At 45.6% G+C, this 16,449-nt stretch overlaps 2 protein-coding genes across 2 annotated transcripts; both read right to left on the bottom strand.

Annotated features, from left to right (window-relative positions):
• Window positions 1–2,480: 2,480 nt before the first annotated feature.
• VC83_00589 (uncharacterized protein) lies at window positions 2,481–3,123 on the bottom strand (the record flags this gene model as incomplete). The annotated part of the gene is made up of 2 exons (XM_024464279.1): window positions 2,785–3,123; window positions 2,481–2,627 (listed from the first exon to the last, which is right to left on the bottom strand). The coding sequence occupies exons 1-2, from the start codon at window positions 3,037–3,039 to the stop codon at window positions 2,481–2,483; spliced, it is 402 nt and encodes a 133-aa protein (XP_024328658.1). The 5' UTR covers window positions 3,040–3,123.
• A 4,081-nt stretch (window positions 3,124–7,204) lies between these two features.
• On the bottom strand, window positions 7,205–8,857 carry VC83_00588 (uncharacterized protein). The gene is made up of 2 exons (XM_024464278.1): window positions 8,271–8,857; window positions 7,205–8,175 (listed from the first exon to the last, which is right to left on the bottom strand). The coding sequence occupies exons 1-2, from the start codon at window positions 8,397–8,399 to the stop codon at window positions 7,537–7,539; spliced, it is 768 nt and encodes a 255-aa protein (XP_024328657.1). The 5' UTR covers window positions 8,400–8,857; the 3' UTR covers window positions 7,205–7,536.
• Between the last annotated feature and the right edge of the window lie 7,592 nt (window positions 8,858–16,449).

Below are 16,449 nucleotides of genomic sequence, written 5' to 3'. Positions count from 1 at the left end.
AGCAGTTCCACGACATCTTTATTCAATATAGAGACCACCAATACTATCTTGAAGAAGAGAAAAGGGAAGCTGAGGCTGATTTACCACAATTACCTACAGAACCTGACTCCGACGACGATTTATATCTCTCTCATAGTATTTACCAAGAACCAGAATGGAAGCGCTGGCTTGTTGAGCTCCGGCCAGGTCCAGCAACAGATATCCTCAAATATTGGGCGGCAAAGCAATATCAATATCCAATTATAGCTGCAATTGCTCGAGACCATTTGGCAATTCCTGCAACATCAGCTCCATCAGAATGGGTCTTTAGTAATGGAGCTGATATTCTTACGAAGAAAAGGAACAGGCTCTCTCCTGAAACGCTTCAATATTTACTCTGTTTACGAGATTGGGGTCATATACTAGAGGTTGAAGAAAGTGAAGCCAAAGATGCTCATGATGAGGGGGAAGAGTAGTTATATAAGTTATTTTATCTATTCTATTTTTATATTTTAAGCCTCATTATCCTGAAGATCCGGATATACTGTCTTCTTCAATATGGCTCTAGGTCTTTCCTCTTTAGGGCCGATGTAGTCAGTCCTTCTGCTAAGAGCGTTGGCTCTTGCGTTCTCAGAGCCCTTGCAATATGTAATCATGAAGTTGTAGGCTGCGAGTTGTCTCTGCCAATCGGACTTGTCTGCGGTTTAAAACCTTGGTTGTGGTGAAGTATATTAGATTCTTATGATCCGTCCATACCTGTACTGGGTAGGTCGATCCTTCAAGATATACTCGCCATTGCTCAAAAGCAACGACAATAGCTATCAGCTCCTTGTCGTAGATGTCGTAGTTGAGCTCCGCAGGTGACAGTTTTCTAGAGTAATATGCAACTAGCTTAAGCTTATCGTCTTTGTCTGGCTGACTTAGACAGGCTCCAATCGCGAAGTCAGAGGAGTCCGTTTCGAGGACAATCCTCTTTGCAGGGTCGAATGTGACTAGGATAGGTGCTTCTGTGAACTTCGTCTTAAGTTCCTGAAAAGCAGCCTCTGCCTTGCTTGTCCATTCGAACATAAGGTCTTTCCTTGTAAGCTCTGTAAGTGGTTGAGCTACCTTGGAATATCCCATAATAAACCTTCAGTAGAAGTTGGCAAAGCCTAAGAAGGCTTGTACTTCTTTGACCGTGGTTGGTGTTGGCCATTCCAACACTGCTGTGACCTTTGCTTGGTCCATTTTGATGCCATGCATTCTGACAATGTAGCCTAAGAATTCTACTTGATCCTTGTGGAATTCGCATTTTTCTGGCTTGAGGAGTAACCGATGCTTCTTTAACTTCTGTAATACCTTCCGAACATGACCAATGTGTTCCGTTGGGTCTCCTGAGTAGACTAACATATTGTCTAGGTAGACAATAACAAACACATCCAAGTATTCATGGAGAGCTGCATTCATGAGCCTCTGCATGGATGCTGGTGCATTTGTTAAACCAAAGGGCATAACTAAGTATTCGAACAAGCCATAGCGGGTGCTGAATGCTGTTTTCCACTCATCCCCTTTCTTGATTCGAATCAGGTTATAGGCGCCTCTGAGGTCCAGCTTGGTAAATATCTTGGCTCCCTGGAACCGGTCGTGTAGTTCGTTTATCAAAGGTAAAGCATATCTATCTTTGATAGTGACATTATTTGTTCCTCGATAGTCCACGCAGAGTCTTAGCTTCTTGTCCTTCTTTGGCACAAATAGTATTGGACTTCCTGCTGGTGATGTTGATGGTCCAATGAACCATTTCGCGAGGTTCTCGTCAATGTATTCCTTCAGTACGTCCAGCTCTGCTGCTGACATCTGATATATTGGTCCGAACGGTGGACTCTTTCCTTCCATGATAGGTATCTCATGATCCCATGGTTGGTGCTTAGGAAGCGCCTCTTCGTTAGGGCCTTCCCGGAATAACTGCTCGTATTCCTTATACTGGTATTTGCTTCAGTGAGGATGCCTGGGCTAGGTCATCAGACTCGGTGGTCGCACATAACTCCTTCCGGTCTTTGGAGGTTTTCTCCTTCTGCGGCATGTCCGTTCATTGTTCACATGCGCATTGGCTCATCACAACTTTCTCATTCCGCCAGTCGATCTGGGGGTTGTATTTCTTGAGCCACGGTACACCAAGTATGCATGCATGATTGTCCATGTGCACGATATCAAACTGTATCGTTTCCTTGTGTCCGCATAGCATGACCATTTCTAATGGGACTGTCTCGTGGGTCACCATTCTGCTGTTAGTTGAGATGGGCTCTCTATCTACAACCATTAATGGGTATGGATCGGTCTTCAGTTGCGTCCTGAACCCGTGTGTGTCTGCTACTTTCTTTGTCATAAAGTTGCCCGTTGCTCCTGAGTCTATCATAGCTCGGAGGTGTTGCTGTTGTATCTTAGCAACCACATATAGCTGCATGCCGCCCATTGTGGCGCATAGCTGGTTTGTACTAGGCCTCTTTGTGTCGCTCGCCAGTGGCCTACTGCTGAGGACTCCTAGTTTTTTGAATCGTCTGAGGAATAACCGTCTGATGAAAATCCATCATGTTCACCATATTATAATGGTCGTAGAACTGGTACCCTTTCTCTTCTTTGTTCTGCTTCACGGCATAGGTGTTCGTGTGCTTCTAACACTCGTGTTACCCTTTCTTCTCTTGGGATGCTTTCCTGGGAAGGATACTTATTTGCATCCCAGATTTCTGCAAGCTGTGATGCTTCATACTCTCCCTCCTCTTCTAGTTGTTGTAATACTCTTAACAGGTTGTTTTGTCGAGCCTCATATACCTCATTCTTAGGATGGTGTATGTCATCGATTCTCCAATCTGCGATAGCATCCCGGACGTTATATTCGCAGAGCTTGTACTGCCATCCTGTGGCTTCCTTCTCCGTGTATTTCGCCCCACGGGGTTCCTGCTGGTGAGGGTATTCTGGTCGGCACATGATTGTGCGAACTGCAACCTCCCAGTCTTGTGTAGTGTCCTGCCAGCTCATTGGTGGCTTGGGCACAGGAATTTCTTGATCGACCGTCTCCTGAAGCATGGCTTCCTTGAAGGTTCTTACTGCTCCTGGCAGTTGTTCCTTAAAGAGAGTCTTACTTGCTGTCTTCTCAAATGCTTGTAACCGGTTGTAATGGTGGGTGCACCAGATGTGAGAATCTAGCCACCCAAGGAAGGGATGATTTTACTAAGACAACACACTGTCTTAGGAAACAGAGCCAAAGGGTCGTAGCTTAGACTATGCCACAACGCATCAATCAGGTGTATGATGTAGTGGAGTGGTTTAGACAAGTTGTAACAAATGTTGAGTCTGAGAACTCAGGGATAAGTCAGAGGTTAGCACCTCACTGACTTTTCAGAAACAAGGAGTAACAAGATCAATGCTTGGAAGCTTGAAAAAGATGTGGAAGTATGTGATAGTCGATTTACTGTATTGTCTGCTTGCCCTTTCTTAAGGAAAGGGCAATCCTATTTATGCTAAAGGAGAGTAGTTCTCTCATTTTCCAAGACTTTCCATGACTAACCAGGCTTGGTAACTGTAGTCAACGTAAGAGAATCCCATAGAACCATCTCCTAGGTTCCTAGCCTATAGGAAGTGAAAGGAGGTCCAAGGTCAGAGTACCCCTATAGACAAATTATGTCATAACTTTACCAATTTTGTGGGTAACTAAGGAGCGATGACGTGTAATGAATCATAGAGGGTTGTAGAAGCTTTGGGAGCTATCGTTCATGTTCCTAGGCCTCTAGTTGATAGAGATATGTCATGTGTAGTATTAGCCCAGTAACTAAGGAGTGATGTCATGTAATGAATCATAGAGGGTTGTAGCAATCGTTGAGTAGTATTGCTCTTGTTGTTGGTGTGACAAGCCAAAATATGTATAGTGACTTGTAGGTTTGAGGAGGAGATTTCTGAGTTTGCTCTTGAGTTTGATAGCAAACTGAGTGCAACGAATGTCAGTATGACACCGGTGCTTTTGAGAACTAGTGAGCTCCTTGTCGTTGTTCTTGTCTTCTCTGTTTGACAAGTGGAATTCCTCGAGATCCTGAGTAGTAATACTCCAGTTCTCTTTTTCCTTCAACATGGCACATAGCTGTCCTCGCGGGGCCTTGCACCCGCCTTGACCTTGCCAAGTAGTGTTAAGCTGTTTGCCATACTTTCGTCCTCCATTCCCTTTCTTTGACTGTCTGCAGTTTCGCGCTGTGTGTCCAGGCTTATTGCAGTTGAAACAGAGCCGTTCTTGGAACTGTTGCTCCTTGTTGGGATTGTGGGGTTTGCCATTAGGCTTGAAAGTAGTGTGGACTTCCATAGGTTGAGGCCAATGACTCTTTGTTTATTTTCTTCTCTGAGTCCAGTGTTGACTAGGTGGTCCCCCTTTCTTCTCGAGTTGCCGTTCATAGTGACGATTGTCAATCTTCTGAGCCAATTCAATCATCTCTCTAAGGTCATCTGGTTTGTCAGACCTTGAGATTTCATCCTTCACATGGTCTTTCAGACCTGCGTAGAATTGGTCACAGATAGCCTCTTCTGCCCAGTTGGTGAGTGTTGCATGCTGTTGAAACTCAGCGGTGTATGCAACTGCTGACCCTCTCTGCTTGAGAGCCTGGAGTGCCCTGACTGCATTCCATGGTTCATCGATGTCTCTGAAGTTTTTCTTAAGCCTTTTAAGGAATCCACCCCAGGATACAAAAATTTCCTTCGTTCCTTGGGTAGCTAAGGTGCTGCATTTTCCTTCAACTGTTCGATGGTTCATGTAGTCGGCGAGGTAGTTGGAGATCCATTCTGAGGCTGGTCCTCGAAAGAGTGCCACAGCCCATAGGACCTGTTCCACTTCTGTCACGGTTCACCAAGGCATAGGGCGCCAGTTGGGTATTATGAATTAAACTCAATCTAGAGAAGAAAGGAAAGAGAAGAGGAGCACTCGAGCAGTGGCTCGATCTATATACAGCTATTGTGGAGTGAATTCTCTTTAGCGAGACCAGTTCTGAGAATTCACTCCACAACTGAAAACTTCGCTCCAACCCCGGAAAGCTCCCCACACCCCTGAACCCCCACTCGAGCTGCAAGGCGCACTTGATATCGTAACAACTTCTTTGTTGAAGTGTTTGGCATTAAACGCCATCCATAGCTCCGTCTGGATGATGAAGCTCTTAAGCTTCTTGCGATCCCCGTGAAAGGTGTCTGGGAATGCAATCTTGAGTTTGTCTGAGTGGTGAGCCGTCGTCGCTTCGATGGTAGGTTCAGTAGCAACCTTCCCCTTTGATCTGACATTTGATCCAGTATCGTCTGCCATGTTGCTTTGTGTGTAAGCCAGTACCTCGTGGAAGTGGTGCTCAAAGTGTAACGCTGACTTCTAAACAATAGAAGACACAGAGGTTTCTTGTGTAAGGTTGACTTGACAGAGGAGGCAGGTATTAGACACAAAGGCTTTTCAAGTAACACGTTACAGTATTGTAAAGAATACTATATTGAGTTGAGCATGAAGCTCCTATCTAAGGAAATACTATCTACTTATATAGTGGCGTCATGCCTCATGGGTAATCTGGATAGTTGGCAGATAGCTAGATATTCAGGATAGTTCGTGGATAGCTCAACTATCCAATATCCACTAGTTTCTGCAACTATCCATTAGCCCCGTCACATGGCAGCCTACCCCGCTTGCCCCCTGTGACTCACACATCACGTTACTAGGCCCTGGTCCTGTAACCATGATGTCACATTACCGTAGCCGTAACACTATCCATCAACTATCTAGACTATCTATAAGGCACGATGCTACTATATAAGTAGATAGTATTCCCTTAGATAGGAGCTTCGTGCTCAACTTAATATAGTATTCCTTACAATACTATAATCTGCTACTAGGAAAGCCTTTGTGTTTAATCCCCTGCCTCCTCTGTTAAGTCAACCTTACACAAGAAATCTCTATGTCTGATTGAGTTCATAAGGAATAGTGGCACGAAGGATGCAGCAGTGTATTTATGGTCCCTTAAGAAGTTTGAGTGAGGGTTAGGGCTTATAGTTGCCAATTCTAAGGCATAGGGAACTTTGGATAGCTGGTTTATGTAAATAGCCTCATTTTATATAAATGTCACATGAAATTCAATATCTCAATATTTACGCTATCTTAATATTATTTACGGGAGCCGAGCTATCGACTTAACAGATTATGACTGTATGTTCATTACGCCACGACTCACGTTACAGTGCGTACAAACGATGCTAACAAGGTAAGATTATGTGTCAATGGTGGTCGGAAATTTACTTAACCCGCCCCATAGTGACTGCCCAAATGACCTATTATAGGTATTGCAAGGCTCACTGTACATACTGCATCTTTCCTGTCTGGGCAACTCGTATATTGTGTTAATTAATACCCCTAAAATCGGGTTCTTTCTTCTTCATAACTAGATCCTTGGGCTCAATCATACTCCATAAAACCCCAGTTGACCCCAAAATTTCATTCTCGACCCCAGTCCCTGACCCCAGGTAGATCCCACGATATCCCTACACCCCTCATCTCCGAGGAGGTTCGCAACCCCATATGGTTTTCAGCTCCCACCCTTACGTCCCAAATCAATACGCTAAGCTAAGGTACTCTACTGTACTCGCTCAACAAAAACAGGGTTGTCTAGGTTATGTGTTGTGTTTGCCATTTCGTGGTGCTCCCTCGAATATCAGTCCGCTAGCCCCGCGACGTAAATCTTGGGACCAAATAACGATCGACTTGGCGTTCGTGATACTAGAGATGCGGAAGGGATCCGACAAAAAGGGTCGGCGGAAGGCTTCCCTCGATAGGCAAACTAGACCGAAGTAACATTTCCCACCAGAGCAAATACGGGTGCTACGGGTCCGATATCCTCATGGTTTGCTAGCTAGCCAATCTCGCGCACAAGCCATTTCCCTCATGCATGCGATCCTCGCACGAGATCCACGCAAGAGAATCCAGAACACGCTCTAACCCACCCAACGCAACCCATAACTCCTGGTGGATTTTGAAATTGGAAGTAACCTACTCTACAGAATCCCACCAGCTAAACCTATAGCTGAACCCTTACGGCTGAGTCCCTACAGCCGAATCCATACAGCGAACTTATGCTCGCATGTTCGTCCAGCAATCGTGGTCGGCTAAATGGGTGATCGTCCTAGGCCGCTGCAACATCCCCGCGCCCGCATGCGCCTCTGAAGCCCCCACCACACCCATCATCCCACACCACAGCCCACTGGCGGTACAACTTCTCCCTTCTGAAAGCCTTGCGCATGCGCAAGCGTCCTGCGCCGCCCTCCGATTCGTTATCAGTGAAATGATTGCACGCATGTTGTACGCATGGACACGGCGAAGAGTGCATTAGGCCAATCAAAAATCTTCCACTAAAAGCAGCCAAACTCCTTACCACGCCGTCGGAACCCGCGGCTTGCGCCATCATCTCATGTGGATAAGAAAAAGTAAGCCAGAACTCCGCTTCCTGTGTGCTCCGGCACTCCCCGACGCCCCTTCTTTAGCTCCATTCCCAATCAAGCTGAAGCCGTGCAAGTAAACCCTTAGCTCGATTTCTGAACCATGCAAACTCCTCCCCCGGTTTTATGCCCGACCTCCCCGCTCTCACCACCATCCATGATAACAGGGTATCGCTCGAATCCCATTCGACAGTAGAATACTTCAGCGCCCTTGTTCTCGCTGGACTTCATGAGATGGATGCCTCGCACCCTGTCTCCCTGAAGTTTAGCCAAGAGTGCTGCTATGAGATTCTTACCTCCACCGTGACCCTGGTACTCGGGTAGGATATCGATATGGAGGTGAGCTGGATAGTCCTCAAGTAGACCGGGCCACTTGCTATGTAGCACCGATTCGTCGGGGTAGTATAGGCGCTGCATGAGGGCGGCGGCCACATCTCCGTTTTTGCCTGTACGCTCGATCTCGTTGCCGGCTACGGCCCTGGGGCAGTGTGGTGGAGGTGGGTAGAGTGAGCGGTCGATGGTGGGGAGGTACTCGGATTTGTAGCGTTCCAGGTAGGTTGCTGAACATGGTGCGGCGACGCAGTAGCCTACGCAGTCGCCATGCCCGTTGTCGAGGACGAAGGTGTATTCAGGATGAAGGATGACATATGGAAGGACAAATATGAGAGGAACGATGGTGTTGGCTGGTTCCTGGGCTGCGGCTGAGTGGGCAGTAACACGGCACTGGAGCGGGTTAGCTTTCTGTGCTCGTTTCATATAGGTTGAAGGTGGCATGGGATTTGAGCTCTGGGAGGGAGCAAACGGGGCCAAAAACTCACAATGTGCATGATAGCTTCGAGATCTGCTGGGCCATAGGCCCGAATAAATGGTCTTCGTGAGCTCTCCTCCATGACGCGCTGAAGCTGCTGTAGTCGAGCAGCAGCGATCTTTGAATTTGAGGGAGCCATACTGGCGCGGCCTTGGGGCAGTTATAGATAGCCGTTGCTGAATGAGCCGTTATATGCATGTAGGTCTGCCCAAAGCGTGGAATGCGGATTCGAAAGAACCCCAGCAGCCGCGATTCCAGGATAGACCCCCAGGCCCCAGATCAGAACCCCAGACACCACGCACACCCCTGGCCGTAAACGGAGCAGCGCGGTGGGACGTGTTGCACTCAAACAACGAACTTGTGCACCATTTCCAACATCGCAATTACGGTCCTTGTGGCGTGTTCTCCGGGCATGAGAAGGCGTAGGTCCCGATTGGCCCGTAACCATGCAGGTATGCAGAAGTCGTACGCACAGAGCAGGTAGCGTGAGGGACGTGCGGCGGGATGGTGGCCGGAGCGAGGGCACGAGCCGAAGTGATCGTCGCCCTTGTGCGGTACCTGCGTTGGCGCCGGGTGATGAGAGGGAGAGCCCAAGGGCGGTTTCAGCACAAAGAACCGCCCGGGGCGCGCAGGAATGACAGCCGGAGGCGGGAAGTGGAGGAGGTCAGATTACGTGCCACGTGATGGTCATTACATTCTGTGACAGTGAGTCTCGCTCTAGTGCTCATCATCGGCTCCTTGTCCTCCATGTCTCGGGCTTTATTGCCATATTAACACATGATATCATAGAAACAGGAAGCTGAGTTTCAACCTCGTAGATCGGCGAACCCAAGACCCTCGACTTGTGCTATTAGTTAGGACGCTTTGTCTCCTTCCGAGCCTTGACGTGTGAGACATTTCGAGATTTCGGCATGGGCGTGGGGGACCTTCCATCACATCGCCTCGCGGACGGAGCATAACAACAGTGTCTCGCAGCACAGTAGTAGCTCCTCCCATAAACAGGCTGGCACAGTGAATACTGGTGATCGCTTTGTAGCCGAACAACATACCTTACCGATATCAGTCATATAGCCGCCCGTGGCTTGTCCTTGAAGTAGGATTCGTCTTCAAGTGGTTTATTTGAACTCATCACATCCCGAAATTCTGCGAGGGAAGCTTCACATGCGGGGTCGCGCGCGTTACTGTCCATGCCTTAATAGAGTGCTTGAAGAGAGGAATTGAGCAGGTTAGGCCAAGAAGATGTTATTTTGTTTCAGTGCCTTTACTCCTTATGCCAGACTCTCAAATACTATCGCCTGGCCTTTTCTGTCCCACTTGAATTGGGCTGTTCATTGGCCTCAATTACAAGGATGCCAGCCCCAGTTTGAGCTCGGGCCCCAACCTCGTCACAGAGCCTAACTACCTGTACCCTGCATCCGACACACGAATCATCAATGTTTTCAAACGGAAACCTGAATCTAACTTGCAGATAATGCCTTGCGAATAGGCCAATTTAGAAGCTGCTTTGCTCCGTTTTGTAGCAGCAAGGGACCCCTGTATAACGTAGTTCAATCTAACTAAATATAGTAATATAAAAATTGATTCTTACTGTACAATTTGAAGCCTAGAACTGGTGATTTGGTGATTCGACTATTGTATAGATGGATTTTGGCTGGATTTCGGTGTATTCTAGCTAAAATTATCACTTTTGGCAACAACAAACAACTAACAACTAACACCCCTTTTCTAAACCAGGATACTCTGCTGACTCACCAGCTTCCGCCCTCATTGTGGCATCAGTATTAAAAGCTCAAAAGAAGATGCCTCCTCATGTAGGTCAAAGGCAGAAGACAGCAATCGCTGAGAAGAGTACTAGATTAGACTGGCCGGCCCGGACCGTAAAGACCGGACTGGACTGGACCGGACCGCTTATATGAGTGTTCCAGTCCTTAAATTTAAGACCGGACCGTGGTTCGGTCCTCCTTTTTTTAAAAAGCCCGGACTGAATTTCAGTCTAGTCTCTAGGGTTAAGACCGGACTGTGGTTCGGTCCTCCTTTTTTTCAAAGCCCAGACTGAACTTCGGTCCAGTCTCTAGGGTTAAGACCGGACCGTGGTTCGGTCCTCCTTTTTTTCAAAGCCCGGACTGAACTTCGGTCCAGTCTCTAGGGTTAAGACCAGACCGTGGTTCGGTCTAGGCTTTTTTACCATCCGAGCTTTTTTTTAAAAAGCCCGAACTGAAGTTTAGTATATTTAGCTTGTAGATCACGATGTTAGTCCTGTGACCAAGAGTAACGGTATATAGTAACGGTATATTGATAGAAATTAGGATAAATTTATCATATAGATAATAAATTATGGTAATTACATTAGAGTTATAAGTGCCGTATGTCTCAGAATGCATCAGCTTACAGTGGCTTCCCTACCATCACCACCACCGCCATCGCACACAGGTTTGTGTCGACTTTGGGAGGCCAGCCTTCCTACCACCTAGCGCAAAGGTTGGTATCTATCGCAGTAGTTAACATAATATATTGTTCAAGCTGGTTCCAAATGCTATATAAGGCTAATTAGTGATATATTCCGTTACTGTGAGCCGTTACTCTAACCCACATCTGAATAGTACCCTCCTCTACCTTCTAAGTCGTTGCGAATGTCGAGGAGTATCAATGGAGGCTTCATCATTCTGAAGGTCCTTATTTAGAACCCCAAAATTTCGCTTCCTCTGAGTTTCCAATCTTCCATTGCGACCTTGTGTAGCTCTATGTGGCGTTGATGGGTCTGGTAGGTCTTGTTCAGCATCCTCCTCGTCAGATGATATTACCATCGTCATAGCAACTTGTCGATCAGAGTCCTCAATTATAGAGTCTGGGTCAGGAGCGCCAAATACATGGTCTATATTATCCCAATGATTATCAAGTTCCCACTTATACCTATGATAGTGTTTAACAATCATCGACTCTCGAACTGTAGCCGTACTCATTTGTGCCCTGTGGTATTCATGGATATCGCGGGCAATATTAAATATGCGCTCAACTCCAGTACCAGTAGCTGTTTAAAGCGATTTGTAAGATATTTGCGTTACTCTTAACCGTTACTGTAGGAGCTTACCTGGTACTGCAAGGATATCCCTTGCCATCTTCGCAACTGAAGGGTAAGAGAGCTCTAAGGTCTTCCACACTAGGAGCACTGGAGTATCTGCATCAGCACTAACCACTGGCGCATTTAAATAACGCTCAGCTTCATTATAGCTGGTACTTGATGGGCTCTGCCACCCTTTATGTAGCTGCCGGTTCATCCGAAATACCGCATTAAGACTTGTTGGTGTATAGGGGCAAGGCGGTACTGCCTCATGCTGGTCCCTCGAATCTTTTTGATAGTAAGCCTTCCAGTAATCTAAGAATATTTGGCGGTACTTCTTTGAGTGGGAACGGTCCCATTCAGGAGCGTTAAAAATGTCCAGTTTCTGAGATGGATCAAGAATTGCAGCAAGAGCATACGTCTGTTCAACAGGACCACCAGTTTCAGTATAATAGTGCCTTAACTTTGCAACACCTGCAGTAATAGCAGCAGTAAACTCGTCTACCCAAGGATTAGATGCTGTATCCTTGTTATATAGCTTTTGATTAATATCATCAAGATGGTCAAATAATGTATTGTATACATTCCATGTATGGTTGATTGTAGTGTCTTTCGTGTTTCCAATAAGATGAGTAAATTCTGCAAAGGGCCGCAGAAGAGCGACTAAGTATTTTAGTTTTTTCCAGTCGGTTGGTGATAATGCGAATTGATCAAGATGAGGCTCCTTAATAATCTGTTCCTCAAGCCAACTTTTAATTGGGATGCGTAGTCTTATCGCTCGGACTATCATGTCATATGTAGAATTCCAGCATATATCAATATCCCGTTTTAGCCGCAGTAGTCTCTTTGCTTCTATATCAGATTGCTTCTGGAGCAATAATTCAGTTTTCTTTGCAGACCTGCTCACAAGATTGCTAAGAGTGCGTATCTGTGTATTTGACGTCAGTTAGCGTTACTATCAAGCGTTACTATCATGGACTAACCTTTCTAATAGCTGATGTGACTGTCGTATCATCAGTAATTGAAACACCAGTAACATCTATAACTTCTTCAGCCATGTCGACATTGAAGGCCTTTAGCATAGCTTTTACAACTAGCTGTATAACATGCGCCATGCATGGTATTTTTGTTGCATCACTACTCCACTCTACTTCTTGTGTAGTACTTCTCATGTAGCTCTCAAGTTCCTTGCGCATTGTTCCATTGTTTGATGCATTATCAGTTGTCACGCAAAAAAGTCGTCCCGTAATATTGAATTGTTCCAGTACATTGTGTACAACAGCTGCCATATTTTGTCCTGAATGGACTCCAGTCATTGGCTCGAAACCAATAAGACACTATAAGATGTATGTTAGTAAGTTAATATATTATTATATAAGTTATAATCTGCTCACCTCTCTCCATTGCCAATCATCAGTGATATAATACACAGTAATTGCTAAGAACGCTAATTTGAACGGACTTTGCCATCCATCAAGGGCAATTGAAACCTTTGCCATAGGCGGTAAATCCAATAGTAGCTTCTCCATGACGTTGTTAAATTGCATTGTTAATTCTTTGCGTATAACTGTCCGGTGTGGAATTTCCAGGTCGGGTTTCAACATGTTTAGAACCTTTCGCACCTCCTTGTTCTCCACTATTCGAAAAGGGAGGCTTGATGAAATTATGGCTATAATCAACTGCTCTCGCCATGCTGTATGTGTGAAAGGCTGTATGGTATTCCTTTCCAAATGCGCACGCGGCAGCTAAAGAAGGTCATTAGCGTTACTCTAGAACATTACTCTAGACCACTGGATAGATAACTTACTAAGTGTAAATGAGTTTGCGATCCATCCTTTCTACTACAAGCGCCAGATTTGGTGTGTCGGGTTAAAGTAGATGTGCTACTCCCACCTTGTCGAAGCTTAGGGTGTGCAAAAGCCCTCCAACACAACTGACATAGTACCTTAGGATTGCCAGTTCGGACCTCAGCTCCTTGGTAGAATTGAGTCTATATTAAGGACCTCTTCGACCTTGTCCAAACCATATGTCGGAATATCTCTCGATTGATGTTGTTTGAAATCTTCGCAGTCCACCATTGATGCCATTCGTTAGCGGTATCCTCCTTCCATATAACATATCGATTATTAGGAGACTTGGGTAGTTTTTCAAGAAGTTCATCAAGAGGAGCTTCAATTCCACTCAGTACATCATCTTGGGAGAAGATAAGTGCTGGCTCGAAAGGCGAGTTGATATCCTCAGTGTCAGAGGTAAGCGGATGCTCAAATTGTGACTGATTCATCATTGTAAATGGGCTTGGGCTCGACATGTTGTTAAGAGGATAGAGAAAATGTACTGTAGTAGGAGTGTAGGTCAATCAGACGAATGATGAATGTTAAGTGAGGCCTTTTGGAAGGACGGCCATTTCTTCATAGTCTTTTGCAACAGAACAAATGGTAGTACAGAATACAAGAATGCCACATTGCAATAGGGTAATATTTGAACTCTTTGTCGTTACTCTTTGCCGTTACTCTTTGCCGTTACTCTTTGCCGTTACGCATTGCCATTACGCATTGCCGTTACTCATTGCCGTTACTCTTTGCTATTCCTATTTTGTGTTAGTTGAACATAGTATTATGGAGTTAAACAATTTTGTCTAGCTCTAATTAGGTTTACCATAACGCTAGAGAGTAACGCTTACGAGTTTTAAATTACAAAATCAGCAATTTGGTTTCATTGGCTTAACAATTTGCTACATTAGCCCTATCTTATTTCAAAGTCCGAAGCTATATCTAGTACTATTAGCTGTTGCTACAGCATATAACAAGATAATGAGCAGTGTGTATAACCCTAAGTAGATACAGATCGATTATATTTCCTATGTAGCATAATATAAAGTTAAACTGTATAACCGACATTTGATTGTTAATTGGCCGGGCTGTACCTTGGCTCAGCCGAGGAGTAGAAGCATGCTGGCTTTTTGCTTTTGGGCTCTCTTCCGTTACTGCTGGCCGTTACTGTAGCCTACGTGTAACCGAGATGATGAGTAGTAGCCCTTATTTTTATTGGATGCAGAGTCTGTATATCCTAGCTAGTGTAATATGAATTGGAATTGCAAAATAGGCGTTTGACTGTTAATTGGTCAGACTGTGTTCCTTGGCTCAGCCGAGGAGTAGAAGCATGCTGACTTTTTGCTTTTGGGCTCTCTTCCGTTACTGCTGGCCGTTACTATGAGTACAGTAGTCACTATTCGGAGTACTGACAAATAGTTTTATTAGATAGTAACGGCAGATAGTAACGGCAGAAGATCTCAAAATGGAATTCAGTAACCACAAAAACTCCATTGGTTTAGTATACTATAGTACAGTATATGACGTGAATTTACTCCTCCTCCTCCTCCTCCTTCTCCTCCTCCTCCTCTTCTTCCTCCTCCTCCTCCTCCACCTCCTCCTCCTCCTCTACACGAACCCCGACAATGAAGCCGTTGAGGCTATCCTCGTCCTCATCATCGTCCTCCTCATCCTCTGATATAACCACCTCCACTTCTTCACCATCATCATCAAAATCTACCAGCCCATCTTCAACATCAGCATTGCTGTTATTCTCCCACTGCTTCATGAACTCTTTGATATTATCAGGGTTGCTAACCCCCCCAGCAAACTCTTCGATCTCCTTCCTTGAGAGTTCGGGCATAAGGATGTTGCCAGCAAGGGCAATATTGCGCTCCCAGCGCTCAATGACTGGGACCATGTTGCTGGCCCAGATATCCTTTAAGGTATTTTCTTCACCGCTGTCGCTAGTCGATGTCTTGCCAGTCTAACCATTATGTTAGATAGTATCGTCATGTTTTAGCTATTACTTACAGCTTTGCCTTCGCCCTTTGGTAGGGCCTTCAACTTCTCCTCCAGCTCCTCTGCATTAATGGCCGCAATAGCCGCACTCTCATCATTAATAGCGGCTGTGAGGCGGGAATTGGCGTCAATACCACGAGCGGTGCACCTGTCCATGATATCCTGCTGCGTTGTAGCTAACACGGCAGCTTGTTCATTGGCTGTAAGGCCCTCCCAGTCATCTTTACCCTGGCGGGTACGGCGTGCACGGCTCATAGCCTAGCTTTGCTATCAGCTCTAGAACAATTGATATCAGGATGGTAGGATTGTTATACCTGTCGGTCCGCATTCTGAGCGAGCTCAATGGTGTGGGCAGTAGCTGCAATGACTTCCGCGCGTCTCTCCTCATATGACTTCGCAGTGGCTGGAGACGACATGGTAAAGTTGCGTTAGAGGCAATTTGGAGCTGATGAGCGTTACTATAGGGCGTTACTGTTAGCACTGGCTTTGATTATACTGTTGTGAGAGTACTTCAATGTGCTAACAAGGCGGACGTCTTTTGAAAGTAGGGGCGCAACTACTTACTGGTCGGGGTCGGTATAGTCAATAAATTTGGAAATCTAAAAGGAAGTTAATAATCAGAGGTAATCAAATGTAAGGGTGGTTTCTTTGCTAACTTACTCGTACTATTCTTTGTTATTGACACGTCCAGATTTGGAACAAGAAACGGAGTTTTTTTTGTTTGCAACAACACTTAAGCGCCCTTACTTCGAATTTGATCCTAACTTCTACAACAATTCTGAGATAACGCGTCTAGCAACATTGGTAAGTTCAATCTTCTTTACATTTGATTTAACCCTACAGTAACGCTGTAGAGTAACGGTATTGTGTTTATTTTACTAATATACAAGTTCTAGCAATTTTTCCTTCTGTCACCAACCTTTGTAAGTTCACCCCTTTTGTTCTTTGGGCGTTACAACTACAGTAACGCCCAGCAGTAATGCCAAATTGCTACAATATGGCAAATTAACATGTTTTAGATATCGCTCTCGCTCACATCTGTACCATGGCTCGCACCAAGCAAAAGCCTGAGCGCCACAGTAAGTATTCCACCCTACCCTACAAGCAATACAAGGTTACTAACTCAACAAACAGTCGATATTCACAAGACTGCGCGCCGAGCCCGCCAAGAAAAGATCTGGAGCTACAATGCCCAGAAAAGGAACTGGGAGCGGGATCACCCTGGCTCCAACTTCCCACAACAAGCCCCTCGCCCTGTCCCTCCTTTAAGCAAGGCTTCTGTCAACAGTATGCTATTCTTT

This window comes from Pseudogymnoascus destructans (assembly GCF_001641265.1).
Source record: "Pseudogymnoascus destructans isolate 20631-21 unplaced genomic scaffold scaffold_1, whole genome shotgun sequence".
NCBI classification, from domain to species: Eukaryota; Fungi; Ascomycota; class Leotiomycetes; order Thelebolales; family Thelebolaceae; genus Pseudogymnoascus; species Pseudogymnoascus destructans.
The sequence above is the reverse complement of the archived record's forward strand: the minus strand, read 5'-3'. Positions and strand labels throughout refer to the sequence as shown.